Source organism: Marmota monax, unplaced genomic scaffold (genome assembly GCF_021218885.2).
Source record: "Marmota monax isolate L192 unplaced genomic scaffold, Marmota_monax_Labrador192_F-V1.1 WCK01_AAM20220418_F8-fsc00052, whole genome shotgun sequence".
NCBI classification, from domain to species: domain Eukaryota; kingdom Metazoa; phylum Chordata; class Mammalia; order Rodentia; family Sciuridae; genus Marmota; species Marmota monax.
The window spans coordinates 7,143,981-7,171,755 of record NW_026693473.1 but is presented as its reverse complement, the minus strand read 5'-3'; the positions used below and the strand labels follow the sequence as shown (position 1 = coordinate 7,171,755).

General features: G+C 40.8%; 1 protein-coding gene across 2 annotated transcripts in view; it reads right to left on the bottom strand.

The window, feature by feature from the left end:
* Window positions 1–27,775, bottom strand: part of Muc20 (mucin 20, cell surface associated) — a 34,424-nt gene continuing 6,649 nt past the window's right edge. The window contains exons 3-7 of one of the 2 annotated variants that reach the window (XM_046457890.2): window positions 22,553–23,230; window positions 13,003–13,674; window positions 4,600–5,277; window positions 3,307–3,398; window positions 1–916 (exon numbers count right to left, since the gene is read on the bottom strand). In XM_046457890.2, coding sequence (XP_046313846.1) covers window positions 848–916; window positions 3,307–3,398; window positions 4,600–5,277; window positions 13,003–13,674; window positions 22,553–23,230 — 2,189 coding nt within the window. In that variant the 3' untranslated portion in view covers window positions 1–847. The remainder of the gene's footprint in view (window positions 917–3,306; window positions 3,399–4,599; window positions 5,278–13,002; window positions 13,675–22,552; window positions 23,231–27,775) is intronic. The other variant, XM_046457891.2, reaches the window with a different exon arrangement.

The following is a 27,775-nucleotide window of genomic DNA, read 5'->3' as shown; positions in this document are numbered from 1 at the left end:
TTAAAATTTAAGTTTATTCAACAAACATTTTCTTGACATTCTGTGTGACATACAGGTCAGGTGCTCTGCTAGGTTCAAGGGAATCTAAGAAGAACAAATATTATCTTTTCCTGAAGGAGCTTGTTATAGTTTGAATGTGTTTCTCAAAGGCCCATGTATTAAAGGCTTGGTACCAGGGGGCTCCATTAGGAGACGGTGGAACCTATAGGAGATGAGGCCTAGTGGGAGGTCCTTAGGCCCCTGGGACCTTGAAGGGGATTGCAGTACCCCAGCCCCTTCTTCATTTCTTTTGTGTCTGACCCAATTATCTCAGATATTTTGTTATATTAATGGAGAACTCACTATTACAAGTTTAAGGTTCAACAAGTTCCAGAGCTGGCCTCAGTAAGGGCAAAATCAAGGTCCAAACCAAGAACTGGGAACACGAAGAATAGAGGGAACAGTAGGGTGTATAAAATCCCTATATAATAAAAATGTCAGTGCATACAGGTCACATAGATAACCTCTGGGGCACACTGAGTGTAATTTTAGTACAAGATGGAAGCACAGGGATGGGTGATCAGGTCTCTCTTTACTGAAATACAATACATGGGCCTAGGGAACTAAAGGACCCCTCTGGGAGCAGGCGACACACTCCTTTCCACATACATAGAGTCAGGTGGTAAGTGAGCCAGGGTCCTTTGGCCACGTCTGGGGTAAAGGGCTCGAACCAGCTGGCCTTCATGGGAACCTTCTGGGTAATGTCAGCATAGCAACGTGGCTCCGGTCTATTGGTGAGGGCTCAGACCATGGGAAGCACTGCTTCTTTCTCAGCAGAAGGTATATACCTGGCTTCAGCTCATGTTCGTTAGCCTCTCCGGACTCGCAGTAAGGAGACTTGGACGAGAGGCAGGTGGGTATGCAGTTCACACCGGAGCTGGAGAGCAGGAGGAGACAGAGGGTACACTCAGCCCATCCAGCCCAGGAGCTCACCACAGGCCAAGGACAGGCAAGGACAGTGGGAGAGAATACCAACAATGCTTCCTGATCCTCCCACATGATAAACATGAACTAGGTGCTTTGCCTATATTATATCATTGAAACCTCATAGCAATCCTGTAAAGCAGGGATTATTATCCTTGTTTTATAAGGGATAAAGGTAATAATGAAAACCTCACCCAAGGTCATACAGTGAGGAACTAGAATTCACACCCAAATCTATCACCCAGAGCTCCAGAGTTCACTGACTGACCCCTGATCCCTAAACCATTGGTCAGTCCCCAAGAACAGACACCCAACCCCATGTGGCCTGATTCCTACATCTCAGCTGCCTGAACTGCTCCTAATCTCCCAGTTTCTTCCTGACCCCTGAAAGAATCCCAGTTTGGAGGCTCAGACATGTCACTCCACTCTGGCTTCCCTCTTTGACTGGGATTCCGTCTCACTTTTTTGATTTTCGTGAGCAGAAGGCATTGCCATCTGTTTGGCCACCCCACATCAAACCTTGTGTAGGGAACTCCTGGCTGGGTGAGTCCTGACGAGCTTGCTGCTACTGAGAGAACTCAAGGACACAGATATTCCCCCCTCCTCTTTTCCCCTGGCAGTGATCTGTGGACACAAGAACTAAGCTTACACTATTGGATGTTCCCACTCAAGACTTTGACTCTGGAACATGTGACCCAAAGATAAAGAGGCAGTGAGAAGCCATTTCAATAGAATGTGCAGGCAGCATGATGTCCATTGACTAGGGCGGTATCCAGGAGTGACAGTAGTCAGCAAGAATGACAGGGTCCCACCAGGTGTGGTGGTGGACACCTGTAGTCCAAGTGGCTTGGGAGGCTGAAGCAGGAGGATCACAAGTTCAAAGCCAGCCTCAGCAACTTAATGAGTCCCTAAGCAGCTCAGCAAGACCCTGTCTCTAAATAAACTATAAAAAAGGGCTTGGGATATGCTTCGGTGGTTAAGCACCTCTGGGTTTAATCCCTAGTACAAAAAAAAAAGACAGGGTCCTAGCCAGAATGTTCCTCCTGCTCTTCTGGCAATCCTTTAATCCTTTGATTCTATGCACCAAGAAATCCCCTTTTTGCTTAGGACAGAAAGTGGTTTTCTTTTACTTGAAATGGTTGTCTCCTGTCTCCACCTGCCAAGGGCAACCACCTCACCTGTCCAGCTTGGATATAGAACTCTACCTGACATAGGACCCCCGAGTTCGTACCGCTGCCAGGTTTACCCCTACAGGGGATGCCACCAAGCCTGCACTGCTGACAAGCTGTATGATACCTATGGACTGTGACAGGTGCGGGTTGCAAGCTTGAGGCATGGGCAGGGGCACTGCTGAAGGAACAATCCACTTAGGCTGTGCACTGAACCTGTTTTCACTGATTATACCGGGACAGAACGCAAACACTTCCTACTACATCACACTCCGTCTCCTACTTGGTGAAATCTACACTCTTCAAGGCCAGTGAAACCTACTCTGAGCTGATCCAGTCAAACTTCCAGGGATTCACACTGTCCCCCAAAACTCCGATCCCAGAATTTCAGCATCAGAAACCCTGTCCAACAATCTTGGTTTAAGAGAATTTTCCTAACTTGCTCTACAAATATCTCCCAATCTTGATTCCTCTTCTAGAGAATGTATCTGTTGTTGGGGTTTTTTTTTCTACCTACTATCCATATTTCATCCGGGGCCTATCCTTCTCAATCTATGTGGTAATGATTGGGCTGTGAGTCATGGGGGCTGTTGCAGACCCATGAGACCAGCCCTTCTATTGATGATTTTGGGAAAAGTAAGTTCCTTGTGAATCTAGAGCTGTCAGAGTCACTTTCCCATATGTAGGGAGAAAGACTGAATAATGAAAGAAGCAAAGCTGACAGTAAGAGAGACTTAAAAAAAATCTCACGATCATATTTGAGCTGCTGGATCCAGCCATAACTGAAGCTAGAGGAGCTACCATAGGTTTCTTGGATTCTTGGACCTTGCCTTGTCTATGTAAACTACTATGACTTGGGTTTCTTCCATAATCCACCAAGTGTCCTGTTTCCCTGTCCATGGGACTTCTCATCACCAGAAACCCAATACTTCCTAGGACCTGAAGAAATTGGAAATGGGGGGAAGAATTTGTTTACATTGCAGAAAAGATGAAATGAACTCAGAGAAGAAAGGCAGAAGCAAAACCAGGCAGAGAGTCTTCAATTCAGCTCCTAACACTCCACAAGACACTAGACCTCCTTCTGGGTAGTAGTTGCTCTTCTGCATCCTGAAGAACTCTGCTGTCCCTGAGAACCACTCATTTTACTCCCCTGGCTCTGCAAACATCCACTCACCTGCTGCATGAGGCTCTCTGCCTGGCTGGGCCCAGTGAGGTCTGCTGGGGAGGCTACACTCAGCCGCACTAGGAGGAAGCCTCCATCACCACCTTTGAGTTGAGAAAGAAGATGGAAGTAGTCAGTTTAGGAATAAGGATGTGCCTCCCACTAAACCCTCCTCTGCCCCCTCTGCATATAAGCGTGTGCACTCTTATGTATAAATGTGTCTTACATTTACATGGGATCTTACGTGTGCTGGCTGCAAAGAGGAATAACGATTCCTTCTCTAGGATAATTGCAGCCATTCCTGCGTCCTCCCAACAAGAGTGAAAGGCGTGGTGGCTTAAGGCACCTCCCACGCTTGAAGAAGCCAAAGGAAGAGAGAGGAGGAAGAAATGGAAGCTGAATTAGAATGTTCTAAAGTCCAGGAGGTCCTGGGTGGGGTGGAAGGAAGGGCCCCCAAAGGGAGAGAGCTGGAGAGTGGCTGGCTCCCTGGGGAGATGCCTTCTGCCAGTTCTTCCAACTTTAAATTGGTAGGGGATGGATGGGGTCATCTAATCCAGCCTTCCTGGTTTAGCAGCTCTGCAAGAAAGTTCTGCCTTTTGTTGAGCCCTAATCTTCTTGCCTTAGCTGGCAGTGGGCACACACCTGTAATCCCAGGAACATGAGAGTTGAAGCAAAAGGATTACAAGTTCTAGGCCAGCCTCAGCAACATAGCAAGGCCCTAAGCAACGTAGCAAGACCCTCTCAAAATAAAAAGATATATCTCTGAGACCTGCCAAACCATCACATATTCATTTATTAATATTTCAGGACACCCTCTATGGCAGAAAGCCCAGCAAGTACATCCAGCAGGACCCACTTTCACAGGGTTCCAGCTACTCAGAGAGCAATAATTGGCTATGACCCCCACAGCCTTCCCCTCTGTGTGGCTATGGCTGGACCAGAGGCTCTCAAAGGCTGAGGACCAGGTCTTTTAAACAAGAGCTGGGACCTTGCCACATGCACCGTAGTTACTCAGCACTCACTTCAGGGAAGGTTGGAGCTGGAAAGGCCCCCAGTGCTCCTCCAGTGCAATCCCTGATAGCTACGGGTGGGGAAACTGAGGCTCAGAGAGGGAGAGGGACTGGGCCAGGTTTGCTCAGCTTGTTAAGGCAGAGCCAGGACCACTAGGAGACCATGAAGAGGCCACATTGGTGAGAGGTCAGCATAGACCCACACTCACCCAACCTTCCTCCCACCTCTTGAAGCATGCAGGCATCCAGAGACCCCAACCCCCAATCCTAAAGATCACACGGGGAAGTCACTTACCTGCAGGGACTTCTGTGGTATGCCTTGTCTGAGCAGTGGTGGGAGAGGCTATTGGGGACTCTGGTGTGGCTGTGGCTTTGCTGAAGGTGAAGTGTGTCTCTTGGCTGCTACTGGCTGCAGAGGGATGGACAGAAGGAAGAGGGCTCCTGCTGGTGGGGAAGGACCCCGTGGTTGTGCCCTCTGTGGCAAAAGTCTCTGAGGAGGTGGAGATCTGGATGGTGGCTGCCTCTGAGGAGCTGTAGACGGAGGCTCTGGGCCCAGCAGAGGAAGTCACTGTGCCCACCGTTGACCCAATGGCCGTGGAGTGTGTACGAGGTCCCAAGACCTCCAAGTGGTGTGTTATCCCAGCAGAGAGAGCTGAGGTTTCCTCCCAGGGGCTGGTGCTGCCTGCCACCAAGGTTCCACTGGGGGTGGGGGTGGAGGTCTGGGCTGCTGCTGTTTCTCTCTCTGTGCCGAGACTGGTGGGCAGTGGGGCCTCAGGGGTGGCGTCAGGGGAGGCTGACTCTGAGGCGCTGGCTGTTGACAAGGTCTCAGCAGAGGCTGTGGTCCTGGAGACATGTGATTTGGCCTCAGTGGAGGCGGACAGAGCCGATGTCTCAGAGGTAGACATGGCCTGCACTCCTATGGGGCTGTAGTTTGAGTCCAAGGTCCCAGAGGTGGTGGCCCACAGAGTGTTAGCTAAATAAATAATGAGAAAGCAAAATGGAATATTGAGCAGTCATAAAAAAGAACAGTTCACTGGGGGTGGGAAATGGGAGTTGCTATTCAATGGGAAGAAAATTTTACTTTTGCCAGTTGTAAGTTCTAGAAATCTGCTGCACAGTGTGCCTGCGGGAACAATACCATACTGTGCTCTAAAAATCTGCTGAAGGTAGATCTCATGTCAGGTGCTTTTACCACACACACACACACACACACACACACACAAACAAAAACAAAAAAACTAAGGGAATAAAATCAGAGAGACAAAATATGAAGTCACGAACCTGAACTTAAAATATGAAATAAATTAAAACATTTTTCTTCCCTTGTCAAACACACATACACACACACACACACACACACACGGCAAAATAAAAGAGATTTCTCATAGAAATGTGAGTTTACCACTAGGCTTCACTTGGGTAAAAAAGGAGTATATGGATATATATATCAAATATATGTATATGCTGAGCACTAATCAACCTTACTGATACTCTAAACAATAATGTAGCTATGGTACTGATGACCTAATGTAACCTATTGGTATAAATAAACGTGATCACTTGGACAAGAAGCCACTCTGCCACTTTCCTGCCTTTGCACCTTGACACTGGGTCTCCCCTCTTTATTATTATTTCTTTATAACTAGCACCCAATGTTGGGGCAGAAGAAGAGTTTTCTCCCCAAAAGGCCTACCAGTCCACAGAGAGTTTGGGACCATATAATCACCTTAATAGAGACCCTTCCGGACTGTTGATAGGTAACGGGGGAGGGAGTAGCTTACTTATGCCTGGAACAGGCTTTTGACCTGCATCTATTTCATCGGCTGGTACTGATCCCTAATCAGTAGGGTAATTCTCTATCTCTATATGACGCTCAACAACGTCATCAGGCCGAGCTTTCTCTCCTACTTAGCAAGGCTGGACATACCCTAAATACTGCTGATCTTACTGCCTTGCTGACAGAGATAAGTTCTTGTTGTCCTTTTTATCAAGAAAGTGGGACACTAAATTTGAGAGACTGGGAGAAAATAGGTGAAACGCTTCACAAGAAGCCACAGACTTCTATACCTGTGCTTCAAACTTGGTTTCTTTGTAGAGATGCAATTGATAAAACCTCTATCAACCTGCCTGCTCTTCTCCTTCTGTGCCTGGCTATGCGGTCCCTTTAAATCCCCGGCCGCTCCCCCCACAGCAGTGGCACAGCCCTGGCAACAACACTCTGCCCTGAGCTGTCCTGGAGCCTCCCACACTTATGACTCCTCTAATTCACTGTCATTGCCTCCTTGGCTGGCTGTGGCAGCCACCCTGCCCCCAGCTAGATCCCAGTTAATTGAGTGCTTGGGACAGCTGTGGAGCAGGGGAGTCTCCTAACTTACCTGTCTGTAAGATAAATTCTGCTACCCAACCTAAATATGATCATTTACCTTTTGCTGTATTTAAAGAGTTACAACCTTTAAACAAAAGGAAAAATACAAGGTTTGACTCTACTGTCATTGAAACATGTTTATCAGTTATTTTAAGTAGACCTAAATTAATTTCTTTGTTTAAATGTACAGTCAATTATAGGGTTATTGAGCACAAATACTAATGTCATGGTAATAAATACTTTTATGGTATGGCCTTATGCATGGCCTCAAGAGGCCACCCTGGTCTGGGGCAAAGGAAACAAAAATAAACAAGTGTCCAAAAGCTCCCTGTGGCTAGCTACCATGCTCTATCCTTTCTAATCCACAACAAATCATTACTGATAGTCAACCATATGTGGAAACTGTTACAAGATGTATAAGAGTTAAAATTTTAAAAACGGAAAAACTAACTATCCACAAAAAATGCAAACTGCAACATCATGCTTTAAGAAAATTATCTTATAAAAGAAAAAATATGGTAACAACAGTTTTACTTACCTCTTAACTTCTGCTGGATCTCTAACTTTCCTAGCCTTATATTTAAAATGTAAATTATAGAACCTACAAGATTTATGAGGCTTATGAAAAACCAGTTAAGACGAAAGAAAAAAAGTGTCTCTTTTAAATTCAAACTGCTTGACTGGCTGTCTTATCTGTGTTCAGCTGGCTTTCTTGACCAGTTCCTCCCTAATGTTACAACACAGAAGACAAAAGTAGAAACATTCTAAATGCACAAACTTTCTTTTTGAAAAAAAGCTTTTTCTTAAGAATTTCACAGGCTTCCAACTGGCTCTTATTGAGCTAAAAATACACTCTGATCTGATGAAAAAGTTAGTATTACGATGATGTAAGTTTTTAAGTATTCTATATAAGTTGATGTATTTTTCTGATTCGTCTTGTTTTATCTAACTATAAAAGTTTTTATACTCTGGGCTGGGGATGTGGCTCAAGTGGTAGCGAGCTCGCCTGGCATACGCGGGGCGCTGGGTTCAATCCTCAGCACGACATAAAAATAAAGATGTTGTGTCCACCAAAAACTAAAAAATAAATATTAAAAAAAAATTCTCTCTCTTTAAAAAAAAAAAGTTTTTACATTTTGTCTTTATCTAAATGCCAATTTCTCCAGAGTTAAGTCTCAAATACATTCAAAAATTTCTTTTAATAAATCCTTAGGAAGATATAAATATGGTTGTGTTGGGAGTGGGCCTGATAAGTATCAAGGACAAAAGTGCCAGCTAACCTGAAACTCTTGATTTCAGTGTCCATGATACCTGTTAGAGTTCTATACCTGACATTTCCAATTGTACAGGCTTGTCTTATATCTACATATTATGTACTTGATATCAAAATTGACATTTAAACGTAAATTATATCTCCAATATTTTCAGTTCTTCCTCTAAACAACTGAGCAATCATAAATAAAAATTTAATAATTAAATGGATCCAAATATTTAATTCAAGTCATATAATTAAATATATAGATGTCTTTAAGGCTCTGACTTATGAGGTTTTTCTAGGGAACTAAACAATAAAGTCTTAATTTCTAAAAAATATCTAAAACATAATATCCATTACTTCTAAAATTTTTCTTCAAAAAACAGGGATGGTTAATACTATTAATCACGTTTTTCTTATGTTTTTATGTTACAATTAAAATAAGTAAATTAATTTAACATAAATGGGATTAATCTTCTTAAGTATAGTTTCTTAAATACATAAATTAAAAACTACAACTGATGTCAAACTGATCTCTCATTTTTTTTCCAGTTGTTAAAAAAACAGGACACTGCCTCCTTTTTTTATTTAACTCCTTCTTTAAAACAGGCTTTACAGAAAATTAAGAAGGATTATCAACAATAATGGTGGATCAACTTTCAATATCAAATGTGCCATTGTCATGGATAGTTTTTGTTAAAACACCTTATGGTTTCACAACAGTGGTTACTATTATAACCAAAAATTATATGTATATATATTAAAATAATTATATTGTCCTCATTTTTCAGGCTGTAATATTTTACCTCTTTGCTGTTATGTATACTCAGTTAATTACTAATGGTCATGCTAAAATTTTATCCTTAACAGAAATGAACATTCATGTTTTATAACTTACTTATTAAAAAACTTTATATCTCCAATATTTGTAGTTCTTTCTCTTCTATCAAATTGTATTAACAGATATTTTAACACCAACTGATTTTCACATGCCTCATGATGGACAATTCTCATTGTTATATCAGGTTCCTTAGTTATATCCCTCTTTCTTAATTTCTACCATTCCTCTTGTATATGGATTAAAGGTATATACAGATAAAAGTAAATAAAGAGGAGTAAATCTGTTTTTATTAATGATAAACGAAATAACTATTATACCCTGCCTCAGCTCTCTCCACAGCAAACTAAATTTGCCACTTTTATCCTAATGCTAAAATTGTTTTCTACTACTTTAAATGTTATTACAATTTTAGCTAAACTAACTCCTCATATTTCTGTAGCTGTGTTATCTCCTCATTTGGATTCCAATTTACTATCTCTTTTTTTTAACCCTTGAAACTCTTTTGCAGTGTCATAAATCCCATCTTCCTCGATCATATACACAGCCATACCAAAATTCCTGACCTTTGACGGAAAGTAATGCTCACACAGATAAAGCTATAAAATCCCTTTGTCTTTATTTTCAGATGCTGTAAAACCCATGGATTTTTTTTCATCAAAATGCCCAATCACTAATAAAAATGTTTTCCATCTCTTCTCAACAGGTTCATGCTATAGTCAACAACTATTCTCACCTTTTAGGCCCCCATGTGAAAATCTGTAAATCCATGAGGCCTACATTCTAATACACTTTGACAAATGGATGTTACCCTTGTCCCTCCTTTTCATCCTAACTCCTTTCTTCATGTTTTTATTCATACTCATTCTGGGTTCATTTGAGCTAGTGCCCAAAGGTCTAATAAGGTATCTACTTACATTTCTCATTTATTACTTTGTTTTGCCACCCTATTCGTTTAAAAATGGATAATGCCCCTACATATGCATCTCATACTTTTACACAATTTTGAAATCAATAAAATATAATTTTAAATCATAAACTTCCTCATAATCCTACCAGACAGTCTTTGGTTAAACAACACATCATACTCTTAAAACTTGCCTTTTAAAACAAAACTAAGGGAGAATCTAGCCTCTCTCATATTAATAATGCTTTAAGTATTTCTTTATTTTACAGTTAATGCACTCATCACATGCAATACAAAATGAATACTCACAATTGATCATCTGCTTTGAATAGACATTTTATTCTTAAACGGCCATTACCAAAAATTTATGTAATATATAGGTTTCCATCAGACCCAGGATGACAAGACTCTATGTCTCTGATCACATGGGGAAAAGGATAGGCTGCTATGCTTACACCAACAGGTTCAATTTGGAGTCCAGCTCAGTGTGTGAGACCTATCAATTATGATTGGACATCAAGGACTTCACAACCTGATCCCCAAGTTTCATTTGATCCTTGATGAAGAGAGTCCCACCAAACAAGAGGACAATTATCACTCTCCTCAAAAGAAAAGATACACTGAAAGAGGATCCCAAGATACTAGACTTCCAATGACTTAGAGGATATAAAATCATTAACAGCCTCAGCTCAACAGCAATTGGCTCAAACAGGGTTAAATGTACTCAAGAAAACTTAGTTACTACTTTGATTAGTACATTCAACAAAACTCTGTAAATGCTTTGGTCATAACAATAATGTTATTCTGTTGTTGTGCCCCAGCTATGAAAATTCAGTACAGTCAGACTCCTTGACTTCTAAAACCCATTATAATATCTGGGTTCTCTTGGCTGAAATTGTTATATACCTGCAAAATGTCTCATGGTACCCATCATTGTATTAGCAGATTAACTGTGTTCTTACCATCCCCACAGGATTTAATAGGCCATCATCCGGCACAATGCATCCATAAAAGGTCTATTCCCCTTGATAAAAACTGTGAGGATTCAGTGAGCCTTCTCTCTAAGGCAAAATTTGACGCTTTGACATTTTCCTTAGTGGGTATCCCTCGACTGGCTGTCGAGGCTTACAAAACCACTATAAAACTGAACTGTGCTATGGTAAAAATATTAATCATACCTCTATGGCAATTAATATGCTTAATAAGAACAAAAACAACATCAGCAAGCCGTACTTGACAATTGGGCCACAATTAATTATTTGCTATTATTACATCATAAAGGATGTTAGGAGCTTAATAATATATGTTGCTTCAATTTAAGTGATAATAGTAATTCTATCTCAAAGGAGTTAGACTACCTTAAAGATATCATTATAAAGGTCCGACAAGATGATGGAGGTCCATACTTATTGGATTGGCTAACTTCGTGGTTACCCAACTTTATTTGGGCCAAACAATTATTCATAGGTGGATATTTACTAATATTGGGATTATTATGTTGTGCTTGCTGTTGCCAATGTTTACACAATTTTCTACCCCCACTGACATTTAAGAGAAAACAAATATTATATATTAAAAAGGCCATAAAAAACAAAAAAGGGTAGATGTAGGGATTCTGACTATGGAAATGTACAGGGAAGTGTTCCCCTGGGTAAGGAAACTCCGGGGGATAACAGGCACCATGTTTCCCACCCTTACAATGCCCTGCAATCTCTCTTAGGATCTAGTAATACAGCTAATATATGTGCAATGTCTAGCTGGTATGCCACTGCCCTGAGAAGCCTCTGTGTTAGAGTCTCATCAAGCCTCAACCTGGATTGCAGGCACATAGCTCCTGGGAATAGAGGAACTTGTTGCTAGATAACTACAATGTTTCACCAAGATCCCGTGCTCCTGGAGCTGCCTGCCTAACAGTAATATCAGACAATGGACGTTCTTGGACAGCACCAAGCCCTTAACATTGCATATTTTAACTATGAAATGTAACTGCAGAATAAGGAACCTTACTGATACTCTAAACAGTAATGTAGGTATGGTACTAATCACCTAACGTAACCTGTTGGTATAAATAAACGTGGCCACTTGGACAGGAGTCACTCTGCCAGTTTCCTGACTCTGAGGCACTTACCTCTGTATCTACCGTCTTTATTATTATTCCTTTACAGAGAACCTCTTACTTTACTCTCTGGCCTCCCCATTGTATCTTAGGACTTGTGTTATGTGAATGTATTATCTAATCAACAAACAATAAGGAAAATATATTAGTAAATTAAGCTTATAAAAATAGAAGCACAATGGGAAGACTGTGAGTTTGGGAGTCAAACTGACTCTCATCTGAAGCCCCCTGCCATATTTCTAGGACAATTTAACTATGTCTTAAAACTTGTTTCCTCGCCTGTGAGGTGAGTAATGTCGCCCAGCTCCTGACATTGTTTGGGAGGAGACATTAGAGGCAAATGCAAAGCTTCAAGCACTCCTCCTGATGACAGAGACGACACTGCTGGTGACAGTGCCTACTGGACATGAAATATGTGTAGGTCACCCCTGAGTAGCATACAAAAGGTATTCCTTAAAGTGGTTGTGCTCAGAGGCACAGGACAGAGTGCCAGAGAGTGGAGCTGGAGGCTGAAGGCTGACCAGGAGCCGGGTTCACACAGCAGCCTCTGAACGTGACTGCTCCCTGAGAATTATTCGTTGTCACAGAGATGTAGCTCTGAGACCTCCCACACCCTCACCCCACTGTCATTTATTAATATTTCAGGACACTATCCATGGCACAGAGCCCTGTAAGTACATCCAGCAGGCCCCACTTTCACAGGGTCGCAGCTGCTCAGAGAGCAATAATTGGTTCTGACCCCCACAGCCTCCCCTTTGTGTGGCTATGGCTGGACCAGAGGCTTTCAAAGGCCGAGGACCAGGGCTTTTAAATAAGAGCTGGGACCTTGCCACATGCACCATAGTTACTCAGCACTTCACTTCATGGAGCTGGAAAGGCCCCCAGTGCTCCTCCAGTGCAATCCCTGATAGCTACGGTGAGGAAACTGAGGCTCAGAGAGGGAGAGGGTCAGGGCCAAGTTCACTCAGCTAGTTAAGGCAGAGTGAGGATCTCAGGCCACTTCTCCAGACATGCAGCTGACACGCTTTTCATACACCCCCTAACTCTGCTCAGGGCTGACTTTGGCAAAAGCACTAGAAGACCATGAAGAGGCCACATTGGTGAGAGGTCAGCATAGTCCCACACCCACCCGTCCTTCCTCCCACCTCCTGAAGCATGCAGGCATCCCAGAGACCCCAAACCCCCAATCCCAAGGGTCACACGGGGAAGTCACTTACCTGCAGGGACTTCTGTGGTCTGCCTTGTCTGAGCAGTGGTGGGAGTGGCTGTTGGGGACTCCAGTGGGGCTGTGGCCTTGCTGAAGGTGAAGTGTGTCTCTTGGCTGCTATTGACTGTAGAGGGATGGACAGAAGGAAGAGGGCTCCTGCTGGTGGGGAAGGACCCCGTGGTTGTGCCCTCTGTGGCAAAAGTCTCTGAGAGGGTGGAGACCTGGATGGTGGCTGCCTCTGAAGAGCTGTAGACGGAGGCTCTGGGCCCAGCAGAGGAAGTCACTGTGCCCACCATTGACCCAAAGTCTGTGGAGTGTGTACCAGGTCCCGAGACCTCCAAGTGGTGTGTTGTCCCAGCAGAGAGGGCTGAGGTTTCCTCCCAGGGGCTGGTGCTACCTGCCACCAAGGTTCCACTGGGAGTGGGCGTCTGGGCTGCTGCTGTTTCTCTCTCTGTGGTGCGACTGGTGGGCAGTGGGGCCTCAGGGGTGGAGTCAGGGGAGGCTGACTCTGAGGTGCTGGCTGCTGACAAGGTCTCAGCAGAGGCTGTGGTCTTGGGGATGTGTGATTTGGCCTCAGTGGAGGTGGACAGAGCTGATATCTCAGAGGTGGACACGGCCTGCCCTCCTGTAGGGCTATAGTCTGAGTCCAAGGTCCCAGAGGTGGTGGCCCACAGAATGTTAGCTAAATAAATAATGAGAAAGCAAAATGGAATATTCAGCAGTTATGAAATAGAACAATTTATGGGGGGGGGGAATGGGAATTGCTATTCAATGGGAACAAAATTTCAGTTTTGCCTGTTCAAAGTTCTAGAAATCTGCTGCACAGTGTGCCTGCGTGAACAATTCTGTACTGTGCACTTAAAAATTGCCGAGGGTCCCTCTGCTTCCTGCTTGCCTCATCCTGGGCTACTTTCCTCCTTTAAACTCTTCCGCCCTGATGTTCTGCCTCATTTTGGGCCCAGAGCAATGGAGCTGGTCATCAATGGACTGAGACCTCTGAAACCAATAAAATCCTCAGGTCCAAGGCTGAGAAGGAACATACTGCAATAAGGAGACTTTACAAACACCAATGGTGACTTTTAATGTATCACAAGCCCCAGGTGCATAGCTTTGGACTTACTTGATTGACCATTTGTTTCTTTACCACAGTGCATGGGAATATCTATTTCACAATCTTGAAAATTTGTCTAACAATTTCTCAAACATCAACAGGTGTGGATTGCTTATGTTGTGGTTTGTATAAGTGTCCCCCAGAGGTCTCTGTATTACAGGTTTAGGCCCCAGGCAGTGGAGGCTTGTGGGAGAACCTTAGTTCATGGGGATTGCCCTTGAAGACAGTTGTTGGGACTGCAGCCCCTTCCTCTTCCTCTCTTCTGTTCCCTTGCCCTACGGTATGCGTTTTTTTCCTGTAATACACACTGCCCACCATAATGTGTTGTCTTACCACAAACCCAAAAGCAATAGGCTTAACTGATCATGGACTGAAACCTCCAAAACTTAGAGCCAAAATCAGCCTTTTCTCCTTATAAGTCTATTACCTCGTCAGACTGACTCCTGCCTGAAACACAGAGGAGGTGGAGCTGACTGACTCTGGCCCATGACACAGAGGAGGAGACCTGCACAAGTGGAGGAGGAGAACGCACTGAGACCCCATCTACCAACATGTGGCTGTCCCAGCCACTTCTGTCTAGAGACATGAACCAAGACTGGGAAGACCATCACCAAGGCCCCTGCAGGCCTGATTACACCAGAGGCGAGGTATTGGTAACCTGCAGAGACACCACAAAATTATAGTGTAGAAACTATAATACCTCAAATCTGCACTGCTAGAAAGGAAGACACATGAACAACATGAAAAAGCAAGGGAAGAAAATGCTCCAAACAGACCAAGATGTTCCAATAACAGAATCCATTGACAGCACAGTGGATGAAATGTCAGAGAAGGAGTTCAGAATGTACATAATTAAAGTGATCTGTGAAGCATAGACTAATATAAGAGAGCAAATACAGGCAATGATTGATCACTCCAACAAAGAGATAAGAAAGCAAATACAGGTAGCAAGGATTACTTTAAGACAGAGATAGAGACTCTGAAAACACACACACACACACACACACAAATACTTGAAATGAAGGAAACAATAAACCAAATAAAAAAATTTAATAGAAAGCGTCACCAACAGACTAGATCACATGGAAGACAGAACCTCAGGCAATGAAGACAAAATTTATAATCTGGAAAACAAAGTAGACCACACAATGAAGATGATAAGAAACCATGAACAGAATGTTCAAGAATTATGGAATAAAATGAAAAGACCAAATCTAAGAATTATCTGGATAGAGGAATGCAAAGAGATACAAACCAAAGGAATGCACAATCTCAGAAATAATAATATCAATAATATCAGAAAATTTCCCAAACATGAAGAATGAGTTGGAAAATCAAATGCAAGAGGCTTACAGGACACCAAATGTACAAAACTACAACAGGTCCACACCAAGGCACATTATAATAAAAATGCCTTGCATACAGAATAAGGATAGAATTTTAAAGTCACAAGAGAAAAGTTTCAGATTACATACAGAGGGATTCCAATTCAGATCTCAGCAGATTTCTCAACCCAGACCCTCAAACCCAGGAGATCTTTGAACAACATATACCAAGCTCTGAAAGAAAATGGACGCTGCCCTCTATCACCACTTCTATTCAATATAGTTCTCGAAACACTGGCCAGAGCAATTAGACAGACGAAAGAAATTAAAGGCATAAAAATAGGAAAGGAAGAACTTAAATTATCACTATTTGCAGATGACATGATTCTATACCTAGAAGACCCAAAAGGGTCTACAAAAAAACTACTAGAACTAATAAATGAATTCAGCAAAGTGGCAGGATATAAAATCAACACGCATAAATCAAAGGCATTTCTGTATATCAGCGACAAAACTTCTGAAACGGAAATGAGGAAAAACACTCCATTCACAATATCCTCAAAAAAAATAAAATACTTGGGAATCAACCTAACAAGAGAGGTGAAAGATTTATATAATGAAAACTACAAAACCCTAAAAAGAGAAGTAGAAGAAGATCTTAGAAGATGGAAAAATATACCCTGTTCATGGATAGGCAGAACTAACATCATCAAAATGGCGATATTACCAAAAGTTCTCTATAGGTTTAATGCAATGCCAATCAAAATCCCAACGGCATTTCTTGTAGAAATGGATAAAGCAATCATGAAATTCATATGGAAAAATAAAAGACCCAGAATAGCAAAAGCAATTCTAAGCAGGAAGTGTGAATCAGGCGGTATAGCGATACCAGACTTAAAACTATATTACAGAGCAATAGTAACAAAAACAGCATGGTACTGGTACCAAAACAGGAGGGTGGACCAATGGTACAGAATAGAGGACACAGAGACTAATCCACAAAGCTACAACTATCTTATATTTGATAAAGGAGCTAAAAGCATGCAATGGAGGGAGGATAGCATCTTCAACAAATGGTGCTGGGAAAACTGGAAATCCATATGCAACAAAATGAAACTGAATCCCCTCCTCTCGCCATGCACAAAAGTTAACTCAAAGTGGATCAAGGAGCTAGATATCAAATCAGAGACTCTGCGTCTGATAGAAGAAAAAGTTGGCTCCGATCTACATATTGTAGGGTCGGGCTCCAAATTCCTTAATAGGACACCCATAGCACAAAAGTTGATAACAAAAATCAACAAATGGGACTTACTTAAACTGAAAAGTTTTCTCTCAGCAAGAGAAACAATAAAAGAGGTAAATAGGGAGCCTACATCATGGGAACAAATTTTTACTCCTCACACTTCAGATAGAGCCCTAATATCCAGAGTATACAAAGAACTCAAAAAATTAAACAATAAGAAAACAAATAACCCAATCAGCAAATGGGCCAAAGACCTGAACAGACACTTCTCAGAGGAGGACATACAATCAATCAACAAGTACATGAAAAAATGCTCACCATCTCTAGCAGTCAGAGAAATGCAAATCAAAACCACCCTAAGATACCATCTCACTCCAGTAAGATTGGCAGCCATTATGAAGACAAACAAAAACAAGTGCTGGAGAGGATGTGGGGAAAAGGGTACTCTTGTACATTGCTGGTGGGACTGCAAACTGGTGCGGCCAATCTGGAAAACAGTATGGAGACTCCTGGGAAAGCTGGGAATGGAACCACCATTTGACCCAGCTATTGCCCTTCTTGGACTTTTCCCTGAAGACCTTAAAAGAGCATACTACAGGGATACTGCTACATCGATGTTCATAGCAGCACAATTCACAATTGCTAGACTGTGGAACCAACCCAGATGCCCTTCAATAGATGAATGGATAAAAAAAATGTGGCATTTATACACCATGGAGTATTACGCAGCACTAAAAAATGACAAAATCATAGAATTTGCAGGGAAATGGATGGCACTAGAGCAGATTATGCTTAGTGAAGCTAGCCAATCCCTAAAAAACAAATACCAAATGTCTTCTTTGATATAATGAGAGCAACTAAGAACAGAGCAGGGAGGAAGAGCAGGAAGAAAAGATTAACATTAAACAGATACATGAGGTGGGATGGAAAGGGAGAGAAAAGGGAAATTGCATGGTAATGGAGGGAGACCCTCATTGTTATACAAAATTACATATAAGAGGTTGTGAGGGGAATGGGAAAATAAACAAGGAGAGATATGAATTACAGTGGATGGGGTAGAGAGAGAAGATGGGAGGGGAGGGAGGGGGGATGGTAGAGGATAGGAAAGGTAGCAGAATACAACAGTTACTAATAGGGCATTATGTAAAAATGTGGATGTGTAACCGATGTGATTCTGCAATCTGTATTTGGGGTAAAATTGGGAGTTCATAACCAACTTGAATCTAATGTATGAAATATGATATGTGAAGAGCTTTATAATGTTTTGAACAACCAATAAAAAAAATTAAAAAAAAAAAAAAAAAAAAAAAAGAAAATGGACGCTAACCAAGAATCTTATATTCAGAAAAATTAAGCTTCAAATTTGATGACAAAATAAAAACCTTCCATGACAAACAAAATTTACAACAAGAAAGCCTGTACTATAGAACATTCTCAGCAAAATATTCCATGGCGAGGAAATGAAAAACAACAATGAAAATCAGCAAAGGGAGGAACTATGCTAAAGGAAAGCCAATCAAAGGAGAAACCAAGTCAAGTTAAAAACAAAAAATAAACCAAAATGGCCAGAAATACAAACCATATTTCAATGATAACCCTGAAAGTTAATGGCCTAAACTCATCAATTAAAAGACATAGACTGGCAGATTGGCTAAAAATAAATAAAATAAAAGCCCCAACAATAGGCTGACTTCAAGAGACTCATCTCATAGGAAAAGCCATCCACAGACTGAAGGTGAAAGGTTGGGAAAAAACATACCACTCACATGGACTGCGTAAACAAGCAGGGATTTCCACCCTCATATCAAATAAAGTAGACGTCAAACCAAAGATAGTTAGAAGGGATAAAGATGGTCATTTCTTACTGCTTAAGGGAATCATACATCAATGAGACATAACAATCATAAATATCTATGCCCCAAACAATGGGGTATCCATGTACATAAAACAAACCCTTCTCAATTTCAAGAATCAAATAGACCACAACACAATAATACTGAGTGACTTTAACTCACCTCTCTCACCACTAGGAGAGAGAGGTGAGTTAATATAGGTAGCAAGGATTACTTCAAGTCAGAGATAGAGAACCTCTTAGGCACTAGAACAGAGACCCTGTGCCTAATAGATGAAAAAGTAGGCCCAAATCTTAATCATGTTGGCTTAGGACCTGACTTCCTGAACAAGACTCCTAAAGCACAAGAAGTAAAATCAAGAATCAATAAATGGGATGGATTCAAACTAAAAAGCTTCTTTTCAGAAAAGGAAACAATCAATAATGTGATGAGAGAACCTACACAATGGGAAAAAAATCTTTACCACACACACCTCAGACAGAGCACTAATCTCCAGGATATATAAATAACTGAAAAAAAAATAACAGCAAAAAAACCCCCCCAAATAACCCAATCAATAAAAGGGCTAAGGAACTGAACAGACACTTTACAGAAGAAGAAATACAATCAATCAACAGACATGAAAAAATGTTCAAATCATCTCTAGTAATTAGAGAAATGCAAATCAAAACTACTCTAAGATTTCATCTCACTCCAGTCAAATGGCAATTATCAAGAATACAAGCTATAATAAGTGTTGGCAAGGATGTGGGGGAAAAGGTACACTCATACATTGTTTGTGGGACTACAAATTGGTGCAACCACTATGGAAAGCAGTATGAAGATACATCAGAAAACTTTGAATGGAACCATCATTTGACCCAGCTATCTCACTCCTTGGTTTATGCCCAAAGGACTTAAAATCAGCATACTATAGTGATGCAGCCACATCAATGTTTATAGCAGCTCAATTCACAATCGCTAAACTATGGAACCAACCTAGATGCCCTTCAACAGAGGAATGGATAAAGAAAATGTGCTACATATGCACAATGAAATATTACTCAGTATTAAAGAAGAATGGCATTTGCAGGTAAATGGATGGAATTAGAATCTATCATGCTAAGTGAAATAAGCCAATCCCAAAAAGCAAAAGCTGAATATTTTCTCTAATTAGCAGATGCTGACCCATAGTGGGGCAGGGGCATAGGGAAGAATGAAGGAACTTTGGTTTGTGGAAAGAGGAGTCAGGAGAGGGATTGTGGAGATGGGAAGGACGGTAGAAAGAGACAGACATTATTACCCTATATACATGTATGATTACACTAGTGGAGTGACTCTGAACCATGTACAGCCAGAGGAATGAGAATTGTGCTCCATTTGTGTACTATATGTCAAAATGCATTCCACTGGAAAATTAATTAATTAATTTAGAAATTAGTTGATTATCTCAAGTATAGTGATGGAAAGCTGAGTAACACAGCATCTCAGTATTTTTTAAATCCTTTGTTGTCTAACTTGGTAATGCATTTTCCATATATTGAATGATTATCTATATTGACTTTTAAAATATTTTTAGGGCTAGGATTGTAGTTCAGTGGCGAAATGCTTGCCTTACACATATGAGGCACTGGGTTCAATCCTCAGTACCACATAAAAATAAATAAATAAAATAAAGGTATTGTGTCCATCTACAACTAAAATTTGTAGATTTTAATCTACAGTGCCTCACATGTGCAAAGAGAATGCTCTACTACTGAGCTACAACTCCAGCCCTATATTGACTTTTTATTTAAAAATTTTTTAAATTAGTGCCTATTGTCATGCATAAATATGAGTTCATTTTGACTTAATCATACAGTCATGGAATATAATTCAGTCTACAGTACTTTCCCTTCCTCTCCCTCCCCTGTTCCCTGTCCTCTACTGATCTTTCTTATGTGTATTTAGAGTTTTTAAAAATAAACATCACATTGGATTTCAACTTTAAGTATATTGATCTTTAAAGTCATTAATGTGTTCGGTTTTTTATTTCCTTTTAATCTTTATGATGTCTCTAGCTATATGTTACCTTTGATATATAGAAATTTGACTTTATTGCCAGACATGGTGGGGCACACCTATCATCCCAGCAACTTGGGAGGCGGAGGCAGGAGGATTGCAAGCTATAGACCAGCCTCAGCTACTTAGTGAGACCCTTAGCACCTTAGCGAGACCCTGTCTCAAAAATAAAAATAAAATATATATTAAGAAAAGGGGCCTGGGAGGCTGGGGATAAGCTCAGTTGATAGAGTGCTTGCCTCACATGCACAAGGCCCTGGGTTCAATCCCAAGCGTACACACACACACACATACACACACACACACAATAAATAAATAAATAAAAATAGAAAAGGGAGCTGGGGATGTACCTCAGTGGTAAAGCACCTTTGGGTTCAATCCCTAATACCAAAATAAGAAAAGAAAAATATCAAAAAAGAAATTAGATTTATTTACATTTATTTAGGATTGTGTATCTCCTTTCATCAAAATAGTTTAGAGATCTAATTTTAAAAAGGAAAAAAAAAACATGAGGAGAGTACTTTCTTCAATTTCTGCTTAATGATAAGAATGCGCAATGATACTGGTTATCAATCCAGGATGTAAGTAGAACCATTCTCCCTTAAAAAATAAACAACAACAAAATCTGTTGAGGGTCAATCTCATGTTAAATGTTCCCACCACAATAAAAACAAAATAAGAGATTAAAATCACAGAGACACAGTATGAAATCACAAATATGAATAAAACATTTTTCTTCCCTTGAGGGATGAAAAAAAGCATAGCTTTATCACAGAGAGACTTCCACAAAGGCTGTGGTTGCCAAAAAGAGGAGCTGTATTTGCTGAGAGTCTCTCACTTTACCCCCTGGCCTAGAGGTCTTTGGTACTTTGAGGATTTTAAATAATGTGAATGTATTATCTAATCAACAAAAATAAAGAAAAGTATTATAAATAAAAATATATTAAGGCCAGCTTATAAAATAGAAGTACAGCATAAAGGCTAAAGCTTTGCAATGAAATAAACACTCATTTGAATCCCATTGTCATATTTCTAGGACAATTTAGTTACTGTCTTTACATTGTCACTGTCAGATGGGGCAACAATTCCCAGCTCTGGATGTTGTTTGGGAGGACACGTTGGAGGCAATGGCAAATGCAAAGCTTCAAGCACTCCTCCTGACAGCAGAGAGGACACTCTGGTGCCAGTGCCTACGGGTGTCAAATATGTGTAAGTCACCCCTGAGTAGCATACAAAAGGTATTCCTTAAAGTGTTTGTGATTAATATGTCTTGTCACATGCCCAGAAAGTTAGGGAAAGATAAGGATACTCAGAGTTGAAACATAAGGACAGAATGACAGAGAGCAGAGCTGGAGGCTGCAGGCTGACCAGGAACTGGGTCAACCCAGCAGCCTCTGAACGTGACTGCTCCCCAAGAATTAAACGTTGTCACAAACATGTAGCCCTGAGATCTCCCACACTCTCACCCCACTGTCATTTATCAATATTTCATTACTCTCTATGGGACAGAGCCCAGAAAGTACATCCAGCAGGCCCCAGTTCACAGGGTCGCAGCTGCTTATAGAGCAATAATTGGCTCTGACCCCCACAGCCTTCCCTCTGTGTGGCTAAGGCTGGACCAGAGGCTCTCAAAGGCTGAGGACCAGGTCTGTTAAACAAGAGCTGGGACCTTGCCACATGCACCATAGTTACTCAGCACTCACTTCAGGGAAGGTTGGATCTGGAAAGGCCCCCAGTGCTCTTCCAGTGCAATCCCTGATAGCTACGGGTGGGGAAACTGAGGCTCAGAGAGGGAGAGAGACTGGGCCAGGTTTGCTCAGCTTGTTAAGGCAGAGCCAGGACCATTAGGAGACCATGAAGAGGCCACATTGGTGAGAGGTCAGCATAGACCCACACCCACCCGTCCTTCCTCCCACCTCCTGAAGCATGCAGGCATCCCAGAGACCCCAAGCCCCCAATTCCAAAGATCACACAGGGAAGTCACTTACCTGCAGGGACTTCTGTGGTCTGCCTTGTCTGAGCAGTGGTGGGAGAGGCTATTGGGGACTCTGGTGTGGCTGTGGCCTTGCTGAAGGTGAAGTGTGTCTCTTGGCTGCTACTGGCTGCAGAGGGATGGACAGAAGGAAGAGGGCTCCTGCTGGTGGGGAAGGACCCCGTGGTTGTGCCCTCTGTGGCAAAAGTCTCTGAGGAGGTGGAGACCTGGATGGTGGCTGCCTCTGAAGAGCTGTAGATGGAGGCTCTGGGCCCAGCAGAGGAAGTCACTGTGCCCACCGTTGACCCAGTGGTTGTGGAGTGTGTACCAGGTCCCGAGACCTCCAAGTGGTGTGTTGTCCCAGCAGAGAGGGCTGAGGTTTCCTCCCAGGGGCTGGTGCTGCCTGCCACCAAGGTTCCACTGGGGGTGGGGGTGGAGGTCTGGGCTGCTGCTGTTTCTCTCTCTGGGCCGAGACTGGTGGGCAGTGGGGCCTCAGGGGTGGCGTCAGGGGAGGCTGACTCTGAGGCGCTGGCTGTTGACAAGGTCTCAGCAGAGGCTGTGGTCCTGGAGACATGTGATTTGGCCTCAGTGGAGGCGGACAGAGCCGATGTCTCAGAGGTAGACATGGCCTGCACTCCTATGGGGCTGTAGTTTGAGTCCAAGGTCCCAGAGGTGGTGGCCCACAGAGTGTTAGCTAAATAAATAATGAGAAAGCAAAATGGAATATTGAGCAGTCATAAAAAAGAACAGTTCACTGGGGGTGGGAAATGGGAGTTGCTATTCAATGGGAAGAAAATTTTACTTTTGCCAGTTGTAAGTTCTAGAAATCTGCTGCACAGTGTGCCTGCGGGAACAATACCATACTGTGCTCTAAAAATCTGCTGAAGGTAGATCTCATGTCAGGTGCTTTTACCACACACACACACACACACACACACACACACACACAAACAAAAACAAAAAAACTAAGGGAATAAAATCAGAGAGACAAAATATGAAGTCACGAACCTGAACTTAAAATATGAAATAAATTAAAAAATTTTTCTTCCCTTGTCAAACACACACACACACACACACACACACACACACGGCAAAATAAAAGAGATTTCTCATAGAAATGTGAGTTTACCACTAGGCTCCACTTGGGTAAAAAAGGAGTATATGGATATATATATCAAATATATGTATATGCTGAGCACTAATCAACCTTACTGATACTCTGAACAATAATGTAGCTATGGTACTGATGACCTAATGTAACCTATTGGTATAAATAAACGTGATCACTTGGACAAGAAGCCACTCTGCCACTTTCCTGCCTTTGCACCTTGACACTGGGTCTCCCCTCTTTATTATTATTTCTTTATAACTAGCACCCAATGTTGGGGCAGAAGAAGAGTTTTCTCCCCAAAAGGCCTACCAGTCCACAGAGAGTTTGGGACCATATAATCACCTTAATAGAGACCCTTCCGGACTGTTGATAGGTAACGGGGGAGGGAGTAGCTTACTTATGCCTGGAACAGGCTTTTGACCTGCATCTATTTCATCGGCTGGTACTGATCCCTAATCAGTAGGGTAATTCTCTATCTCTATATGACGCTCAACAACGTCATCAGGCCGAGCTTTCTCTCCTACTTAGCAAGGCTGGACATACCCTAAATACTGCTGATCTTACTGCCTTGCTGACAGAGATAAGTTCTTGTTGTCCTTTTTATCAAGAAAGTGGGACACTAAATTTGAGAGACTGGGAGAAAATAGGTGAAACGCTTCACAAGAAGCCACAGACTTCTATACCTGTGCTTCAAACTTGGTTTCTTTGTAGAGATGCAATTGATAAAACCTCTATCAACCTGCCTGCTCTTCTCCTTCTGTGCCTGGCTATGCGGTCCCTTTAAATCCCCGGCCGCTCCCCCCACAGCAGTGGCACAGCCCTGGCAACAACACTCTGCCCTGAGCTGTCCTGGAGCCTCCCACACTTATGACTCCTCTAATTCACTGTCATTGCCTCCTTGGCTGGCTGTGGCAGCCACCCTGCCCCCAGCTAGATCCCAGTTAATTGAGTGCTTGGGACAGCTGTGGAGCAGGGGAGTCTCCTAACTTACCTGTCTGTAAGATAAATTCTGCTACCCAACCTAAATATGATCATTTACCTTTTGCTGTATTTAAAGAGTTACAACCTTTAAACAAAAGGAAAAATACAAGGTTTGACTCTACTGTCATTGAAACATGTTTATCAGTTATTTTAAGTAGACCTAAATTAATTTCTTTGTTTAAATGTACAGTCAATTATAGGGTTATTGAGCACAAATACTAATGTCATGGTAATAAATACTTTTATGGTATGGCCTTATGCATGGCCTCAAGAGGCCACCCTGGTCTGGGGCAAAGGAAACAAAAATAAACAAGTGTCCAAAAGCTCCCTGTGGCTAGCTACCATGCTCTATCCTTTCTAATCCACAACAAATCATTACTGATATTCAACCATATGTGGAAACTCTTACAAGATGTATAAGAGTTAAAATTTTAAAAACGGAAAAACTAACTATCCACAAAAAATGCAAACTGCAACATCATGCTTTAAGAAAATTATCTTATAAAAGAAAAAATATGGTAACAACAGTTTTACTTACCTCTTAACTTCTGCTGGATCTCTAACTTTCCTAGCCTTATATTTAAAATGTAAATTATAGAACCTACAAGATTTATGAGGCTTATGAAAAACCAGTTAAGACGAAAGAAAAAAAGTGTCTCTTTTAAATTCAAACTGCTTGACTGGCTGTCTTATCTGTGTTCAGCTGGCTTTCTTGACCAGTTCCTCCCTAATGTTACAACACAGAAGACAAAAGTAGAAACATTCTAAATGCACAAACTTTCTTTTTGAAAAAAAGCTTTTTCTTAAGAATTTCACAGGCTTCCAACTGGCTCTTATTGAGCTAAAAATACACTCTGATCTGATGAAAAAGTTAGTATTACGATGATGTAAGTTTTTAAGTATTCTATATAAGTTGATGTATTTTTCTGATTCGTCTTGTTTTATCTAACTATAAAAGTTTTTATACTCTGGGCTGGGGATGTGGCTCAAGTGGTAGCGAGCTCGCCTGGCATACGCGGGGCGCTGGGTTCAATCCTCAGCACGACATAAAAATAAAAATAAAGATGTTGTGTCCACCAAAAACTAAAAAATAAATATTAAAAAAAATTCTCTCTCTTTAAAAAAAAAAGTTTTTACATTTTGTCTTTATCTAAATGCCAATTTCTCCAGAGTTAAGTCTCAAATACATTCAAAAATTTCTTTTAATAAATCCTTAGGAAGATATAAATATGGTTGTGTTGGGAGTGGGCCTGATAAGTATCAAGGACAAAAGTGCCAGCTAACCTGAAACTCTTGATTTCAGTGTCCATGATACCTGTTAGAGTTCTATACCTGACATTTCCAATTGTACAGGCTTGTCTTATATCTACATATTATGTACTTGATATCAAAATTGACATTTAAACGTAAATTATATCTCCAATATTTTCAGTTCTTCCTCTAAACAACTGAGCAATCATAAATAAAAATTTAATAATTAAATGGATCCAAATATTTAATTCAAGTCATATAATTAAATATATAGATGTCTTTAAGGCTCTGACTTATGAGGTTTTTCTAGGGAACTAAACAATAAAGTCTTAATTTCTAAAAAATATCTAAAACATAATATCCATTACTTCTAAAATTTTTCTTCAAAAAACAGGGATGGTTAATACTATTAATCACGTTTTTCTTATGTTTTTATGTTACAATTAAAATAAGTAAATTAATTTAACATAAATGGGATTAATCTTCTTAAGTATAGTTTCTTAAATACATAAATTAAAAACTACAACTGATGTCAAACTGATCTCTCATTTTTTTTCCAGTTGTTAAAAAAACAGGACACTGCCTCCTTTTTTTATTTAACTCCTTCTTTAAAACAGGCTTTACAGAAAATTAAGAAGGATTATCAACAATAATGGTGGATCAACTTTCAATATCAAATGTGCCATTGTCATGGATAGTTTTTGTTAAAACACCTTATGGTTTCACAACAGTGGTTACTATTATAACCAAAAATTATATGTATATATATTAAAATAATTATATTGTCCTCATTTTTCAGGCTGTAATATTTTACCTCTTTGCTGTTAGGTATACTCAATTAATTACTAATGGTCATGCTAAAATTTTATCCTTAACAGAAATGAACATTCATGTTTTATAACTTACTTATTAAAAAACTTTATATCTCCAATATTTGTAGTTCTTTCTCTTCTATCAAATTGTATTAACAGATATTTTAACACCAACTGATTTTCACATGCCTCATGATGGACAATTCTCATTGTTATATCAGGTTCCTTAGTTATATCCCTCTTTCTTAATTTCTACCATTCCTCTTGTATATGGATTAAAGGTATATACAGATAAAAGTAAATAAAGAGGAGTAAATCTGTTTTTATTAATGATAAACGAAATAACTATTATACCCTGCCTCAGCTCTCTCCACAGCAAACTAAATTTGCCACTTTTATCCTAATGCTAAAATTGTTTTCTACTACTTTAAATGTTATTACAATTTTAGCTAAACTAACTCCTCATATTTCTGTAGCTGTGTTATCTCCTCATTTGGATTCCAATTTACTATCTCTTTTTTTTAACCCTTGAAACTCTTTTGCAGTGTCATAAATCCCATCTTCCTCGCTCATCTACACAGCCATACCAAAATTCCTGACCTTTGACGGAAAGTAATGCTCACACAGATAAAGCTATAAAATCCCTTTGTCTTTATTTTCAGATGCTGTAAAACCCATGGATTTTTTTTCATCAAAATGCCCAATCACTAATAAAAATGTTTTCCATCTCTTCTCAACAGGTTCATGCTATAGTCAACAACTATTCTCACCTTTTAGGCCCCCATGTGAAAATCTGTAAATCCATGAGGCCTACATTCTAATACACTTTGACAAATGGATGTTACCCATGTCCCTCCTTTTCATCCTAACTCCTTTCTTCATGTTTTTATTCATACTCATTCTGGGTTCATTTGAGCTAGTGCCCAAAGGTCTAATAAGGTATCTACTTACATTTCTCATTTATTACTTTGTTTTGCCACCCTATTCATTTAAAAATGGATAATGCCCCTACATATGCATCTCATACTTTTACACAATTTTGAAATCAATAAAATATAATTTTAAATCATAAACTTCCTCATAA